This window comes from Colias croceus, chromosome 16, assembly GCF_905220415.1.
Source record: "Colias croceus chromosome 16, ilColCroc2.1".
NCBI classification, from domain to species: domain Eukaryota; kingdom Metazoa; phylum Arthropoda; class Insecta; order Lepidoptera; family Pieridae; genus Colias; species Colias croceus.
This window is the reverse complement of record NC_059552.1, coordinates 9,754,053-9,771,551: the sequence shown is the minus strand read 5'-3', so window position 1 is coordinate 9,771,551 and position 17,499 is coordinate 9,754,053. Positions and strand designations below refer to the sequence as shown.

The window sequence follows — 17,499 nt, the reverse complement described above, 5'->3', positions numbered from 1 at the left end:
CTCTATCTATCAATCCTTTCCTTACACATAAGAGACATTTTCTAAAAATTCTAAACGAATAAAATAGAGGTTTATAGGTATAAAAAAAGTCATTTAATTGGAATCAAATATAATATATTCCATAAAAATACTAAGAATTAACAACAATATCAGCAACTAGACCATTTCCCAGTATCCTGAAATCTTCTAAAATGGCTTCAATATTCACTTTATATTTTGTTTCTCCGTTCACTTTGACAGGTTTCACTCCGTTTGCGTTTATAATCTGAAAACCAATCATAAATGAAAAATGTTGTAAAGCTGAAGAGTTTATTTGTTTGTTGTTCGAACGCGCTAATCTCAGGAACTACTGGTCCGATTTGAAAAAGTCTTTCGGTGTTTGATAGGCCATTTATCGAGGAAGGCAATATAGGCTATATCATATCATCACGCTAAGACCAACAGGAGCGGAGCGATGCGGGTGAAATCGCGAAGCATAGCTAGTCTATATATATATAAAACTCAAAGGTGACTGATATAGTGATCTATCAACGCACAGCCTAAACCACTGGACGTATCGGGCTGAAATTTGGCATGCAGGTAGATGTCATAACGTAGGCGTCCCCTAAGAAAGGATTTCCCGAAATTCTTGCGGGAACGGGGATGCACGTACAAAGTCGTGGGCGGAAGCTAGTAACAAATAAAATTCGGAAATCATCTTAAATTTATATAGGTAGAAACTCAGCAAAAACGCTAAGGCTTTTTTGTCAAAAATACTTTTTTTTTATACATATTTTTTTGTGTGTCCAAAAAGTTTTTTTAGGTTACCTGAAAATCTCTATGCTCTTTGACGTGTGGTTTCCATAACACCGCGATGACGTCACCGCCGTAGTGGTCGTGGAAGAATAGCGCGAACTCATCATATGCACTCTGAAAAGATATTAAAGTTTATCACATTTATATTATTAACGAATTTATTACCAAATACATTATTTACAGTTCTTTTTTCGACATTTACAGCGAGCGTAGTCGCATTTAGAACGAGAAAAGCGCGAGTTTGAACCGAGATTTTTTTTTTAATTTTTTGGCGTTTTCAATATTTTAATATTTACGTAACTATATAGTAGTAGCTTAACTAGTAGTATATAGCTAAAAACAAATATTTGTTTTTTTTGTAATAATTATCAACAAATAGCAGTTATGAACGAAAATGAGTTATTACAATTAAATGATCGCTTATTCCACTTAGGCATCTTAAGGCAACCACTGAAAATCAGTGTATTGCACTGAGTGGCAGGCCTATGGCATACATATTTTTAAGTTAGATTTAAGTTTCTTGTTTTATTTTATTTTATTTGTATCCTTTATGTATCCATAATAAACGTATTTCATTTCATTCATTTCATAACTCACCCTCAAATCGCGCAAATACGCCTCGACCACGTGGAAGTCAAGCACGGGTATGACGACACAGGTCCCATGCACACTAACTCACCCTCAAATCGCGCAAATACGCCTCGACCACGTGGAAGTCAAGCACGGGTATGACGTCACAGGTCCCATGCACACTAACTCACCCTCAAATCGCGCAAATACGCCTCGACCACGTGGAAGTCAAGCACGGGTATGACGTCACAGGTCCCATGCACACTAACTCACCCTCAAATCGCGCAAATACGCCTCGACCACGTGGAAGTCAAGCACGGGTATGACGTCACAGGTCCCATGCACACTAACTCACCCTCAAATCGCGCAGATACGCCTCGACCACGTGGAAGTCAAGCACGGGTATGACGTCACAGGTCCCATGCACACTAACTCACCCTCAAATCGCGCAAATACGCCTCGACCACGTGGAAGTCAAGCACGGGTATGACGTCACAGGTCCCATGCACACTAACTCACCCTCAAATCGCGCAGATACGCCTCGACCACGTGGAAGTCAAGCACGGGTATGACGTCACAGGTCCCATGCACACTAACTCACCCTCAAATCGCGCAAATACGCCTCGACCACGTGGAAGTCAAGCACGGGTATGACGTCACAGGTCCCATGCACACTAACTCACCCTCAAATCGCGCAGATACGCCTCGACCACGTGGAAGTCAAGCACGGGTATGACGTCACAGGTCCCATGCACACTAACTCACCCTCAAATCGCGCAGATACGCCTCGACCACGTGGAAGTCAAGCACGGGTATGACGTCACAGGTCCCATGCACACTAACTCACCCTCAAATCGCGCAGATACGCCTCGACCACGTGGAAGTCAAGCACGGGTATGACGTCACAGGTCCCATGCACACTAACTCACCCTCAAATCGCGCAGATACGCCTCGACCACGTGGAAGTCAAGCACGGGTATGACGTCACAGGTCCCGTGCACACTGCGGGCACGCGGCGCACGGTCCACGCGCTCACTGCGCAGCGGCGCCGCGCGCAGCTGCAGCAGTGCGTCGTAGCCCGAGAGCGACGGGACAAACGCGCCCTGGGAGCGCACAATGTTTCATTAGATCAAAAAATTTATCGATCAAGGGATGCATTTCAAACGCAAGAGTAGAACAGCCACGTGTCTATTTCAAAGACTCGTGCATACATTCAAATCAAATCCGGCTCGAAGGACCTAAGGATAAATTTTAATAATCTTTTTTTAATATTTATTATTTAGCTTTAAAGCGTTCAAATGAGATTGTTCATAACAAAAACAATCTCAACTTTATTTATTACTAAAATAACTTACAAGCAAATTCTCTTCCCCTTTTTCCACCCCCTTCTCCACATATTGTAGGGTGGCTCTAGCCAACCCCTGTGCCCGGGCCACGACTTGCTGAGTCGGATTTGATAAGCTCCAAGCAGATGGTAGATCACCATCGTACGACGTGGCTATGAACATCGCCGGTTTGTTGGAAGATTCCGTGAATTTCCGCTCTATTTCTGTTATTTCTTCATCTGGAATACATATTACCAGTGAATATACTATTATACAACAAAAAATCATTAAAAATCGACAACAATAAATAGCACTACCCAACAAAAAACATTTATTTGCTTGATAAGTAGAATTTAAAAATAATACATCGTGTAAAACTTTAGGTTTTAGCAGAGCTGACAATTTCTTGGCAGGCATTTTTAATGTTTAAATGGATGCTCAACTATTATTTCCACGTTACATGAGTTACAAAATAACAAATTCAGATTCTAAAAATTTCTAATTATGTCTTCAACACAAAAAAACATAATTGAACATAATTACATATTTTTTTACACAAAACATAAATTTCTTAAACTAAAACCATATAATTTCAAAAAAAAAATGCAAAACACTCACGCGTCATATCGTCATTAAAATCAAGCACGTACATCTGACTCTTCCAGTCCGTATCGGCCAATAGTTTCAACGCTCTATACATCCCCGTGGTGGGCTGCGTGGGGGGAGATAGTGGGGAGGGGAGGATGAAGGGGATGGCCGCGAGGAGTTCCACTAGAGGGGCGGGAAAATGGGGGGGAGAGAGGAGGTGGGAGGATAGCCAGCGTTTGAGGATGCACGCGGTTGGCCCGTAGGCTGGGTGCTTTGTGTGGAGGCTGCGGGTAGATAGATATTATAATATAGTAAATAATAATAGTGTGTTGTGGGTAGTTGGATAAATACTAAATAACTATACTGGTACTTGTTTCGAGTATAACCTAATGCATGTATGGTCTCCTGGTTATAATTGTACATAACTTATCTAGCTTTTTAATGTGACTTTTATCATTTTATCATTTTAAAACCACAAATAAGAAAGTAATTAACTTTTAAACTAACATTTCCTTTTACTTCTACAAAAACAACTCCTATTATTATAGGGCAGACAAAATAATAAACCTATCAACGTCTCTTTACACAGAATTCTGTAAAATATAACATATCTGCTCAATAAAAAATATGAAATCTCATTTTTTTACCTCAAACATTATCACTGTTACATTGAAACCAAATTAAAATATATTTTTCCTTGACTCACCCATGCAAAGCGCTCCTTAACCTCGGCAACAGCACCGTCTCACACTGCAACCTCAAACTATCTTCACTTTCCTTGAACTTAACCACTCCATTCTCCATCTCCCTTCGTAAAAGAGTTATTTCCTTTGGATGAGCTATCTCCAGTCTAAATGCTAAGCCGTTTTTCATGACGTCGATGTGTGTGGGATAGGCCTGGCTTGGTAATGTGTACTGTTGGGTGATTCGGTCGGAGATTTGCAAGTGGAATGCCGCTTTAAGGCAACGGAAGGCCTCGATTTCTCCTGGCCATTTTCCGCTATGTGCTAAAAATTTAGTGTAGAACATATTAAGTAAAATGCAATCTATTTATTAATTTTAGTAAATATAGATAAACCAAAGTACTTACAAGTGTTAAAAGTACTTAAATGTTATAATTTAAAAAAATCCTGGCTCATACCATCATCACTTCATTTGTAAAGACCATTGTCAAAAATCATACTTAGCCAGCATCAGCTTACTCCTAACATGTACACCTTGATAAATAATGCCATACAATATTCTATTTGCATCAGGGCTTACATACAGAATTGATGATGATGAAGAGAAAAAGATACAGTCCTATTTACTCCTACAATTTTATTTTTTTATTTAAAATCGTACAACATATAATATTAAACGACTTTATAGTAATTATATAATACTTACTCAACTCAACGGTAGCCTTATTAGCTGGTGTGTACTCCGGTATGTATGGCTTCTTATCATCCTGGGGCAGCTTCAGCAGGCAGGTGGAAGCCCGTCTCCAGGCCCGAGGGTCTGATGAACTGGGCACAGCTGGTGTGGGGCAGCAGTAGCTGAACACGGGGGATGTTCCTGGAAATATCTTTATACTTAAGTCCTATCATCGTTTTGTACTACATATAACGGACAAAGATACTTTAATAAAAGTGACTATGTATATAGATTTTAGTTGATTGTTCTTGGTAGAAGTGACCTTCCATCTGTGTTAGTTTGACTAATCATAAACACTACAAGTGTTAAGATGAATATAATATTTTTGAGTTTGAGTTTGCCGAAAATCGAATAACTTTTTCCACCATGCATTTTTTTAAAACGAAAAATTAATAATAATGTCAATCCAGCTGTCCATAGACCTTCACTCACCATAAACAGCACTAATCTCCAAGGGAAGCTGTGTCAATCCCCGCAGATCCCTCCTCAGCTCGTCGAAGGTCTGCAGCACGTGGACCGCCAGCTCCTCCATCTGGTCTCCATTGGATTCCTTACGGGCCAGCAGACTGTCGAACTGCCCGGATATGTGGTATATCTCTGATGATGGTATACCTATTTGGGAGTATAGAATAACATGAATACAAATGTTTTCATTGGTTTTCAAAATATAACATTGCTTAATTAGAATTGATTACTTCATTATAATTATATATCTGTTAAGCGATGGTTGGTTATATTCAAGAAGTTTTTAATAGTTTCATGTTCTATTAAATTTACAATTTATATATATTATGTCTACAATGGATATTTACATCTATTATCATATTTACATCCGGCTCGAAGGACCAAATTAAAAAACAATCATTAATACAAATACTTTCATTTCATTTCAAAAACAAATAAAAATCATGGATTGACAAAATAATTCACAGTGACTTGTTATTCAAAAATTTCTTACATGCTTCATTTCATCTGTCATACATAAAAATTTCATTTTTAGCATTTAATTCCAAAACAACGACTCTCACCATACTTCAACCGCATCAAATAGTCTACAATCTGTGTGGACACGTTTCTCCGTTGCGCTGGTGTGTGTGCGCTCCATACACACGCCTCTGTGTGCGTGCCGTCTTGGAAACGACGTAGTTCGGATTTGTCGCCCCAGAATAACCTATGCATGAGTACATTCATTTTTACAGGAAATTTTATATTTTTTGTATTTTTATTTCCATAGTTTCTATCGTGACACATGGTAACGATTTTCGAAACTTCTTTTCATACACTTAAATCATCAATTATAGAGATTTTTTTTTTGCTTGAATGGGATTTCTATGTTTAACATACCTAAACTGTTCTGCCTCTGGGAGATTAGCTTCTGGACCTTTATCGACAATTCTAGTTGCATTTGATGAGTTCAAAACTAGTCCAAATGACAACTTTTCTTCAAACCTAAAAAAATTGAATTGTTTAAAAAAAGAATGTGTGTGCCGAGCACACGTGACAGAAGTGAAATTTCTTTAAACGTCGCCTTACTCCATGACGTGACGGTCTTGCCATGAGGCGACCTTGAAATGTTACTCTCAACGCGTACTCTCACATCAAAAAAACATTTATATAGATATGCACATAAATTTTCTCTATTTAAACTTTGTTATCCACACTAATATTAATGTGAAAGTATGTTTGATGGTTTATCTGTTATATGGTGTGATTTTTGTACTTTGAGAAGGTAAGGAGGCTAGTCTATAGATCACTATTTTTAAATTTTTTGGTCACTTAACAAGCTTGAATCTATAGTAAAACTAATCTTACCCATCCTTAGCTTTTTCTGGAGTACTCTTCACAGACCAGGTAAAATCAGCATCAACCAATTGCAGTATTAGATCAACTCTATCAGTAAGACCTTTTGTAAGGAGAGAATACAGAGTTTCCACTACTAAGGGCAACTCGTCAATGCCATAGTTCAGTTTTTCTTGCTTCGGTACTGCTTTTAAGATGGACATCTTTAAATTTTGTATGTTCTTGAATCTGTAAGTATTAAAAATATTAATTAAAAAACATGGATTGATTTAAAGGTAAGCAATGTTGAAGATTTCCTCTTCTTATTCCATAAATTGCAAATTAATATATTAGTTTTATTGTAAATTAATATATTATTTTATTGTAAATTAATATATTATTTTATTAGTCATAGAAATAACACCGAAATTGTCACATACAAGCTACTTTTTCATATTTACTATTGTAAACAGCTATAAAAAATACTGCTTACTGTAAAAATCACCAAAATTAGAAATCAGACTTGCAACAATGTTCCTTACCTAATAATATGGTCAAACTGAGTCAAAGGCACCACTGGAGTCATGAAAAGCGGAATGAAGCTATTGATCTTTGGATGATCCAACATATCCACCGCCATAGCGCTCTCTCGTCTCAACGCGTTATATGTGCCCTTGCACATTTGCCAGCAAATATTATAATACCCAGTTTTGTCTAGGAAAACTACTGGGAAATATTGTAGGAACTCGTCTATTGGTGGTGTGTCATCTTCTTTGTATAGCGATAAACCTTTTGTGTCCCACTCTGAGGTTTCTGTAAATAAAATTAAATTGTAATATTGAAAAACTCAATGAAGACATGAAAAATAGATTCAAATTTGAATCTAACTTTTAAACTATGACGGACCTAATCACATGTCATTATCCTCGTAACGCCCAGGCTATTTTTACCAAACATTGGCTTGCAGCCCAAGTACCTTTTAAAAGGTTCACATGGTGCGGACCCAGAGGTGATGAAATCTAAAAAAAGTGCCTTATTATTTCCGTATGAGCGTGGGATTTTTTCTGCATGTAAATGTATGTCAGTGGAAGGTTTTGAGACACTAAATAACCCCAAATTCGTTATTCTTTATTTAGGCATATGGGCTTTAATGTATTGCAAAACCCGATTTCGCAAAATTCGTATTTTTGATATTATTGATTAGCGGTAGACAATATAGGGTTTATTTTATATTACAAAAAACAATGAACATAAATATTTGGATTAATACATGTCTTCCAAAATTTTAATGACCAAAAACATATCTCACACTTACAATCTGAGAAAAAAATATCAATTTTTGAACACTATGATCATTATTTTCTGTACTTATTATTTTTAAAGGCTAGTTTATCACGTGTTTTAGGATTTCTATCAAAAGAAATCCACTTCCAACAGATGACAGAAGCAAAAATTAACAAGTTTCTAAATTGGACCCAAAAACACTATATAATAGCAACCCATATACCTTTTAAAATCAGAATGATAGTAGGTAAATTGATATATTTCTATAGAACTTTTAAATACTTAATTTTGCAAATAAGAGTTGGTTTTTAATAAAAAAACTATTATTTTCAGATTCTTCAGAACTGGAAGAGCTTTCTTGGTTTTGGTTTATGTTGTAATCCTCATCTCCAAATAGTTCATACTTTTCTATATCTGACTGATTTAAGCTTCATCTATTTGCTCCAAATTTGCTCATCTCTAATTGGGTTACCTGAAAAGGATAGGTACTAAAAGATTCTGTAACAGACTAAATAATTTACTTTATATTATGAAGGAGAAAACGGTCGAAATCATAAGTTGCAAAGGCAAATCAAATTGATTAGTGGTTTATTCCCTTATACCTTTTAAAATCCAATAATATGTTAATACTCTTATACCTTCTAAAAGGTATCCAGATTTTACGAGGTTATTTTACACGTATATTCTTTATTTTCGCGTAAATCTAAATGTAATTATAATATTTACTTATTTGTCAACAAGCAGAGTAAGATACTCTCAGTTAAAAACCTAAGATTGCATCAATAATCATGGATTGAACTTACCACGTCCTCTAGTCAGTCGAGATGGCCAGACTTTTCGCCGGAAATTACATATATTTTATTTTTCTATTGGCACTATTGCTTAACCATAGACAAAAACATACTTTCCAGTAGCCGGATAAAAAACAGTAATTAGATTTGGCGCGTTATTTAAAATGTCACGGCGTTTTCAAATCAGATACTGTCAGATACCTTTAAAAAGGTACCGTGGGCGTTTATGTCATAAAGTTGGATAACAGCTTGGGCCGGTACCACTATCGAGCTGCATGCCTTTTAATAGGTATCTGGGCGTTACGAGGTTATAATTATAATGACATGTGATTAGGTCCATCATAGTTTGTATTACAAAAATTGTTATAAAAATAAACTGTAGTATGGCAATATTATCTATTAGGTACATTATTTACATATTCAATGATATTATTTCTTTTATACATGATAATGATATAAGTTTTACTGTTTTACCTATGTATAACATTATTATCAGATAGTTGAGAACTATACTTACTTAAATATATCCACACATTCCTTACAATCTGATAACTGCTCATGATATTGTTGATCCTCTTCATCTGCACCAAGGAACATACTAACATGCTAATCACATGACCAGATACATTCAATTTTCTTTGCCTTATCCAAATCTTTAGTAACACTATAGCCTGTTTCAAATTGTCGTTATTTGCAAGTGTCTGTTTCATGAAATCTTCATTAATTTTTGCCGTTAAGTCACTCAATACACTGGCATTGTAATAAGGTGTTGGTGAACCAACTTCTGTGTTTTCTTCATTCAACAGCCATGATTCACGGAGATTGTTACGTCCAGGACTGAATCTGTGTAATTTATAAGCTTCTTCTTCACATGTAAGGTTTATTCTTACTGATAATATATTGTTTAGCTTTCCCTTTGGATTTATATCTAATACAGGCTTTGTGAGACCTCCATTGAGCCATGAGTAGTTTATACTCTCTATTAAATCAGATTTTGACAAGTGTGAGGCAATATAAGCAAGATAAGCTGCACGTTTTTTATGATATCTGTAATTTATCGAGTCATTTTTCGTGTATGTTTCCGCTGGGACTGTTATTTGTAAATCCACAATCAATTTTGAGCTTATAGCATTGCCCGAGGCATAAGAACCAACTATATCTATTTCCTTGAATTTGAGGAACTTAAACATTGCCTTTGTTTTCTGCAATTCAGTAGATATAGGCAATTTTACTTTTAATTTCTTTGTAATTGCTTTTTCTGATAAATCATATTCTGTGCCATCTTCAGTGATCGATAACAGGTATTCCTTCAGTAAATTAAACCAATCATAAAATCGCTTTACCGTCTTCTCTTTCAGTTGCACTTCTTGTAATATCTCTTCTATTTGTAAACGGAATAAATTGGAGTTGAACAAATTTTCTGTTTCTTGTAGACGATTCAACTCTTTAGCAGTTGGTTGACGGTATAAATTTCTAATACGTTTCTTGCCATCTTTAGAAGCTTCTTCCGCCGGTCTTTTCCCATTTTCATTGAGAATGTTTGTTTCCCCATCGTCTTCTGAGATAGATGTTTTCATTTCCTAAAAAAAATATTTTTACGATATTTTACAATACAGCCTGATGTCCTGTATTTAAAATAAATATTGAAAACGTAAAACTCACGCTCTTAACCATTTCCTCACTTAAGATATTATTAAAACATTTATTATAAGAACAAAATAACAATATTTGAGGTTACACTTTCGTAAACAACATGTTTCGCTTCACATGTGAATTGTGAATTTTAGTTTGTCAATGTCAAAACTCAACACAAATGTCAATTGCTGTCAATTATCTTGACAATTCTGTAAAAAGCCAATGACTAAGGAATCACATGGAAGTGACATACCTCCAAAAAAAGTGTGGCCGGCGCCATATTGCTTGTAACAAAACATGGCGGTGTTTAGTGCCGAGAATATATCGATAAACATAATATTAATATATTTTTTTGAAGTTATACTTCTTTTGGCGCGTAACTTCTAACGCGTGTACATAAACACACACTCTTTTTTATATATTTTAACTTTATTGTACAAAACATAGAAGTAAAATTACAAATGGAAAAAATGACAATGCCAATTAATAAAATTAAGTATGACGATGGCTGCTCGTGACGGTAACACCTATACAGGGTTACTTGTAAAACACCAGCAACCTCGCCGGACAAGATAGCTAACCCTGTATAATTTGATAAATCCAGTTCAATTTTGACTTCGATATAAGGATTACGGTAGACTTACAATTTGGTAATTTCAGTTTTGAGGAATGTAATATAATGAAACAACATAATATATACTAATATAGGTATATAATAGTATTTTATTACGATGAACAACACAATATACAGTAATTGTATTTATTTATTTATAAATGTCCGTATTTAAGCAAAAAGGAACCACCCAGCAAACACGCACTTCTGAGATATCAAAGGATTTACAAAAACATTTGCAGCTCTGTTAGATGAAGTAAAATTAATATTTATTTTATTTAAACTCATTGATAAATTACTTATTTAAGTATGTGTATATTTTGTTCTGAATACTCTTAAACTTTCTAGATAATTAAGAAAATGTGCATGTGGTTCCTTTTAACATTTATCAATTGATAGGTTTTCTCTTATACAAAAAAGAACCACAACCCAGGGATTTAATGATATAAATGAAACTATGTATTTATAATATCGTAATAAAGCTTTAATTAAAAAGATATATAAAATAATACATATAGAGGACGTTTATTCGACGTTATCATCAAATTGGATTTCGAAATCCACCGTGTCTAGTCCATCTATGTGGTCTTCTATTGCATCATCACTAATAAGATTGTTATAAGAACTCTGTGCATATTGTGGAATGAGATGTAATATGGCCTGAATATCGCTTGAAGGTGAAGAAAGCTTCTCCAGAGGCATCGACGTATAAGGTTCTTCGTTATCTTCTGTAATAAAAAGAAAAAAAGCTTTAAATGAAAATAATAAAGCCGCGTGGCTTTTATACGTAGATATATGGCGACAGCAAAATATTATTAGTTCTTATAAAGCCGTGTCCCTACTAGACGACTAAGTATGTTGTAGGTACATGCGCCATGTACAAAAAACTGGCTAAGTGCGAGTCGGACTCGCGCAACGAAGAGTTCCGTACCATTATCTATAAAAACGGCAAAAAAATCACAGTTTATTGTATGCCTCTTAAATATTTATTTTATTCCGTTTTTTTAGTATTTGTTGTTACAGCGGCATCAGAAATATATCATCTATGAAAATTTCGACTGTCTAACTATCACAGTTCATGAGACAGAGGGACAGACAGACAGACGGACAGCGGAGTCTTAGTAATAGGGTCTCGTTTTACCTTTTGGATACGTAACCCTAAAAATCACACGCAACAGTGACCAAACCTAGCAAAAAATTAAATAAACTTGTTAAATTTTTCAATTTCGCGGGCTAGGACCTTGTTCCGGTCAAAACAGTGGCATCGCGACTTTTAAAGTCAAACAAATAATTATATTCACTGAATGTACTGTACTGAATCTGAATCTAAACGTATTTTACCAAAATAGTAGGTAGGTACCTAGATCATCGACAGTTGTTTTTAAAACAGGGTTTAGTAGTTTCATCTCACAATGACAGATGAATCGTAACAAAATGACTCTTAATAATTCGACTCGCCTTCGTGAACAACAAAAGTGACGTTAAAATACGTAAATCCACACAGGATTCCTCTTGTACTTACTAATTAATGAACTATCTTTTTAAAATCACTCCACAATCGGGAATGAATCAAAAGTGGATAAAGCGTACATACCTGCATCTCATAGATTCAATAAGTACTTAAATGCATTAAATAAAACTACTTACCCGTTGTATCTTCATTATTATCTTCGGTGTTCGTCCCCAATGCTTTTCTTTCCAATTGCTTCCTTATTTATTTATTACTAAACATTTTCACATTTAATTTTAAAGGAAATTAACAAAAACAATAGAACTTACTTCGCGGAGAAAAAAAACGGCCGTCACGTATTCGAAATACTTCGCTTGAATGTCACCTATATTGACAGATGTTCGACATTTTACTTTAAAAATTGGAGTTTTGCACTTTGAGCTATTTAAGACGTAATGAAATACGTTGTTTAAAGATGAGAAGCATTCTGCATTGTGCACAAGTCAAGGCATTTGGTACCGTATAGCGATGATGGGTTTCAGGATGTTTTACAATATATATTTACGCACTCAGACCAATAAAAAAGTATAGACGGAACATTGCGCTCCTACAAGTGAGGCACGTAATATGAAGACGATTCGGAAATATGAAGACGGCTGTGCGGTAGTCTGCAGCGAGTAAGCGAGCGCGCATGACGTAGTAAACAATACCTAATAATTGCGAAATTATGCCGTCCTGTGTTGTAAAGTGTTGCAAAAACAATTCCTGTTTTAAAAATAAAGCTTCTGGGATAACTTTTCACAAGTAAGTAACCTATTTGCTGTATATTTTAAACAAAATCGTAAAAATACTAGACATACTTTCTCGGAACACGCCATTGTGTCAGTGTTGCAAGTTAAAAACATTATTTTTTTCCCAAAAGTAAGGGAAATCGTAATTTTTTACGAATACTAAGTACTTTACAAAGTAAGCAAAATTACTACATTAAATTTACTATTGCATAATTATTTAGTTTTGGTATACATTAGGTATGTTATTATGTATTGTTGTTATATATGTGTTTGAAATGGTATTTCTTAGATTCCCAGCTGAAAAAACGTGGAAAGAAAACTGGATTAAAACTATACGGGACAACAGAAATGATGTCGAGTGGCTCCCTTCAAAATTTAGTGTAATTTGTTCTGCACATTTTGAAGAAATTGATATGTACAACACCAAAGGTGGCTGGTGGTGGTGGAAGACAGAAGCTAGAGCATACATGGTTCGCATTATTGTCATTCATTTATCCATTCACGTATAAAATGTTGTGTGTTTTCTTAAATTAGATTTTTTTTTCATAATTGTATTTAAAATGAAAATAAATACCTAACTGTCATTAAAAGAAATTATCTTTCATTTCATACACCCAAGACAAATACATAATAAATTAATAATACACAACAATACTACATATTACTAATAACACTTTTCACTAAAGTATATCTCTCGCACTTGGGAGTCGCATCGCAACGCTTGCAACATTTTTCTCTAGCACACATGCGCAAATCTACGATGTCTTACACCAAGTTACGCACACAAAGCCGAGACTAGTCCTCACTTATTTCGCCCCGATTGTTTGCGACAGCTCCGTCTATACCTTTTTTATTGGTCTGAGTTTACGCATGATAGAACCGAATACTTGTGGTTTTATTTTGCAATAAAAAATTACAATTAAATAATGAATTTATTTTACGCATAACCATACCACAGAAACCTGGTTCCATTTTGTGTATTAAAAATAATTGTTATTAATAGAAATATGTGTAATGTATAATGGTACCAAGTATGTGCGGATCTGTTTTGTATAAAATGACATGATAGTAATATCGTTTATTTGTTTGAACAAAGCAGTCCCGTGGTGCTGTGGTTCGGTTTTGCTTCATATGTATTATTCGTTGTTGCTGGTGGTTCCTTTCTGCTTTTAGTATACCTAGTTTCCAATATAAAAATCATGTGGTTCTTGTTTGTATAAGAATTAAGACCACTTTTAAATGAGTATTCTTCAAGAAACCAAAAAAAGCAAATTTGTCGAGTGGTTCCATTTTGCATAAATACGGACAAATAATAGACAAAAAAACAATAATATATAATAATAGAGAAAATTATAGAGCTAAACTATTTTGTGCAGCCTGGAATGCACTCGGATACACTCTGTTCATTTTTGAGTACGGGATTTGAGGCTCAACTGGTACCTGGAAATGAAATGTCACAGTTTACATTAACTAGCATTGTTCACTTTACATTTAAACTAAAATGCAATACATTTTAATTAAAAGGGCAATGCTGATGGTTTGAAATTAATATCAACATTATGGCTTACAATAGCGGAACTTGAATTTATATTTTTGGTTTTATGGCATTGAAATGCTTTATAAATATAAATTTATAAAGAATAGAAAAATAACTTAAAACACCCCATGTATTTAAAGTAAATTGCACTTTCCCTCAGTCAATAACATTTCAACAACCAAATATCACCCAAGTTTGTACTCAAAAAATCATATAAAACCATCTCAGTTTGTTCACAGGCCTCCTTCAAAATAGGAGAAACGTTAGATTATAAATGACAGCCCTAAATCTAAATAAAAAGACCAAAAGTAAATTGGAAGACATCACGTGTCTACAGATAAAAACCTCACCCTGTGTGAATGCAGCGGCAGACATACTGGTATAGCATCATCGTGCAGACTAATCACATCCATTGTTCTATTGAAAGCACTTTCGGGGAAATGTAAGGAACATACTATGATATTATATCCTTTACATTTGGCTTGATATTTTCAGTTTCAATTGCTTCTAACCATTCTCCTTTTCTATTTTCACTTCTTGGTAACCTTCAAAAAATGAATTTTTAGGTTATTATAATTTTAGTCCTGACCTGACTTATTTATAAATACATTTTGGTATTTCTTTAGAAATTTGCGGCACGAATTAAGGGGGGGTAGGGGAGGGAAAGGGAGGGGGGAGGTAAGGGGAGACCCTCTGTGAAGTGGGGGGGTGCGGAAACCCCCCCTTCTATTTTTTTTTGAATTTATATTTATACTAGCTTACCGCCCGCGGCTTCACCCGCTTTGTCTAAAACCTAATAAATTATATACTAAAACCTTCCTCTTGAATCACTCTATCTATTAAAAAAAACCGCATCATAATCCGTTGCATAGTTTTAAAGATTTAAGCATACAAAGGGACATAGGCAAATAGGGACAGAAAAAGCGACTTTGTTTTGTACTACCTATGTAGTGAAATGTAGTTAGAAATATACTGAAGATTATGGGCTTTCTTGACTGCTCCGGCGCTGCAGAACGTGGCGCTTGCCCCCGTGTACCTCGTTGCAGGCAGGAGTCTTCACTCGCCTTCATAGCTTCGGCTTTTTGGTCGCCTTTGGCGACCAGCCTCAGCCACTCCGGCTTGCTTGACTCTGCCTGCTCCTCAGCACACGCGGGCGCCACGCTCCTCCGCGCCTCCGACTTTTTTAATACACTCTAGTGTATGACAGACAAGTACCACGTGGAGTCGGGGTGGACAGATTCGGTTCTGTTACTAACAATTTGTGTGCAATGTACATACAATAAAAAAAAACATTTTTTTAATAATTATACATGTTTGATACAATTTACAAGGGCAATGAATGGATCAATTTTATTTTTTTCCAATCAGCGTCTCCACATATTATATTCTTTAATAATATCATCGAAGTTTGGGTGGTTATAGTTTAAAAAATCTCTATACAACACGCCACTGGGACTCAATTCTTTGAGTATGAGTCCCATCAGGGGCAACAAATGCAAATGGGTTGTCTGGGTCTGAGTGATTAACTTTTTTAAAAACATACCCATGTTGCCCCAATCATATACCTACTACTCGCCAATAATCCGTATGAATTGTTGTCCCTCAGCAACATGCTTTTGAATGAACTATGAAGGAACTATGGTTTTTAATGTACATTTTGACATTTGTTATCTCTTTCAAACACAATTCTTGTAGGTAGTTTTGCCAATGCAACTCATACAATTTTGAACATAACCTCAAAAATTAAAATTAAGATTTCTCTGTAATTACAAGTTTCCGCACGAAAAGCCGCTAATGTATGTTTCGGGGCATTATTATCGATCGAAAAAAATTAAAATCACGCCGAAATTCGTGCCGCAAGTTTCTAAAGCCAACCCTACATTTTTAAAGTACCTACTATAAAAGCGATTAATCTTAAGTTAAAATTCATATTAGGTAAATTTAAGTGTTTTATTTTTCCTTCTGCTGCTCTTGGCAAAATTAATTTGTTATTTTGGAAGTGTATTCACCAAAGCAACTATTCTTAAGATTAATGACACAGCCTTGGGAGACGCACGTCTTCATCGAACATTTTGCTGATGTCGATATTATAAGTCATCACTAGCACCCAAATTCATTATTTTACTAGAACGAAAATATACAAAATAAAGCTATATTTGGTAACAATTTTACACTGAACATAGTCTGTGAATACTCCTCAATTCAATATACATGAAAATAAGTAAATCAGCAAAGTAATAACTAATATTTCAGTCAAAACGTATACATACCGGTGCAAAGACAAACTTTTCTAGTTTTCATTCTTTCCGGAGCCACATCCCACAATACTGCGCTTTGGTATTATGCCACTATTTGTCCTTGACCACTCGATATGTTTTAGACACAAATGTTTGTCACAATCACAAAAATATTCAATATTTTTCAATGTTTACTACGGAGCAATGACAGAGCATGTACATCTTATTAACGAGAACATAAAATGGCGCCCGGCCACAGTAGGTATTTAGCTAACTTCAAATGTCAAACGGTATAGAATTAGCACTGACTGACGTATAGTCATATATTTTCACTTAGCAGAATATTCATTAGTTAGAAAGAGACAGTATTCGTTTTATTATTTCGGTATCGAAATGCATGATATTTGTATAATCAGTTGTTTGTATAGAACATTATGCCCTGTCCATAGGATTCCTTAGTCATTGTAAAAAGCTATCGCCATTCATAAAAAATAAGAACCCTTTACAGGCACGTCCATAACACGTCCCAAGTCCCAGGTACAAATGTTAGGTCAACGTGTTAATACTTAATTTGTGTATGTACCTTTACCACGTAAAACTCTATAAGTTATTACTATCATGTATTCTGTGCAAATATTTTAAAATCTGGATACAATATTATATTCTCAAGAAAGCTATAGAAAAAACA

General features: G+C 35.1%; 1 protein-coding gene and 2 long non-coding RNA genes across 3 annotated transcripts; 1 reads left to right on the top strand and 2 right to left on the bottom strand.

Annotated features, from left to right (window-relative positions):
- Positions 1-97: 97 nt before the first annotated feature.
- Positions 98-10,325, bottom strand: LOC123698538 (nucleolar protein 6). The gene is made up of 14 exons (XM_045645196.1): positions 10,211-10,325; positions 9,066-10,128; positions 7,016-7,286; positions 6,507-6,722; positions 6,039-6,143; positions 5,723-5,865; positions 5,127-5,306; positions 4,668-4,835; positions 3,985-4,285; positions 3,309-3,562; positions 2,721-2,929; positions 2,295-2,468; positions 808-909; positions 98-265 (listed from the first exon to the last, which is right to left on the bottom strand). Exons 1-14 carry the CDS (start codon positions 10,220-10,222, stop codon positions 131-133), a joined length of 3,333 nt encoding a protein of 1,110 aa, XP_045501152.1. The 5' UTR covers positions 10,223-10,325; the 3' UTR covers positions 98-130.
- Positions 7,581-8,853, bottom strand: LOC123698539. Its single transcript, XR_006752421.1, has 2 exons — positions 8,561-8,853; positions 7,581-8,229 (listed from the first exon to the last, which is right to left on the bottom strand). It is a non-coding gene; the product is annotated as an uncharacterized LOC123698539 (long non-coding RNA).
- Positions 10,326-12,819: 2,494 nt separating the features above from the next.
- LOC123698659 lies at positions 12,820-13,631 on the top strand. The gene is made up of 2 exons (XR_006752440.1): positions 12,820-13,050; positions 13,327-13,631. It is a non-coding gene; the product is annotated as an uncharacterized LOC123698659 (long non-coding RNA).
- The last annotated feature ends 3,868 nt before the right edge of the window (positions 13,632-17,499 follow it).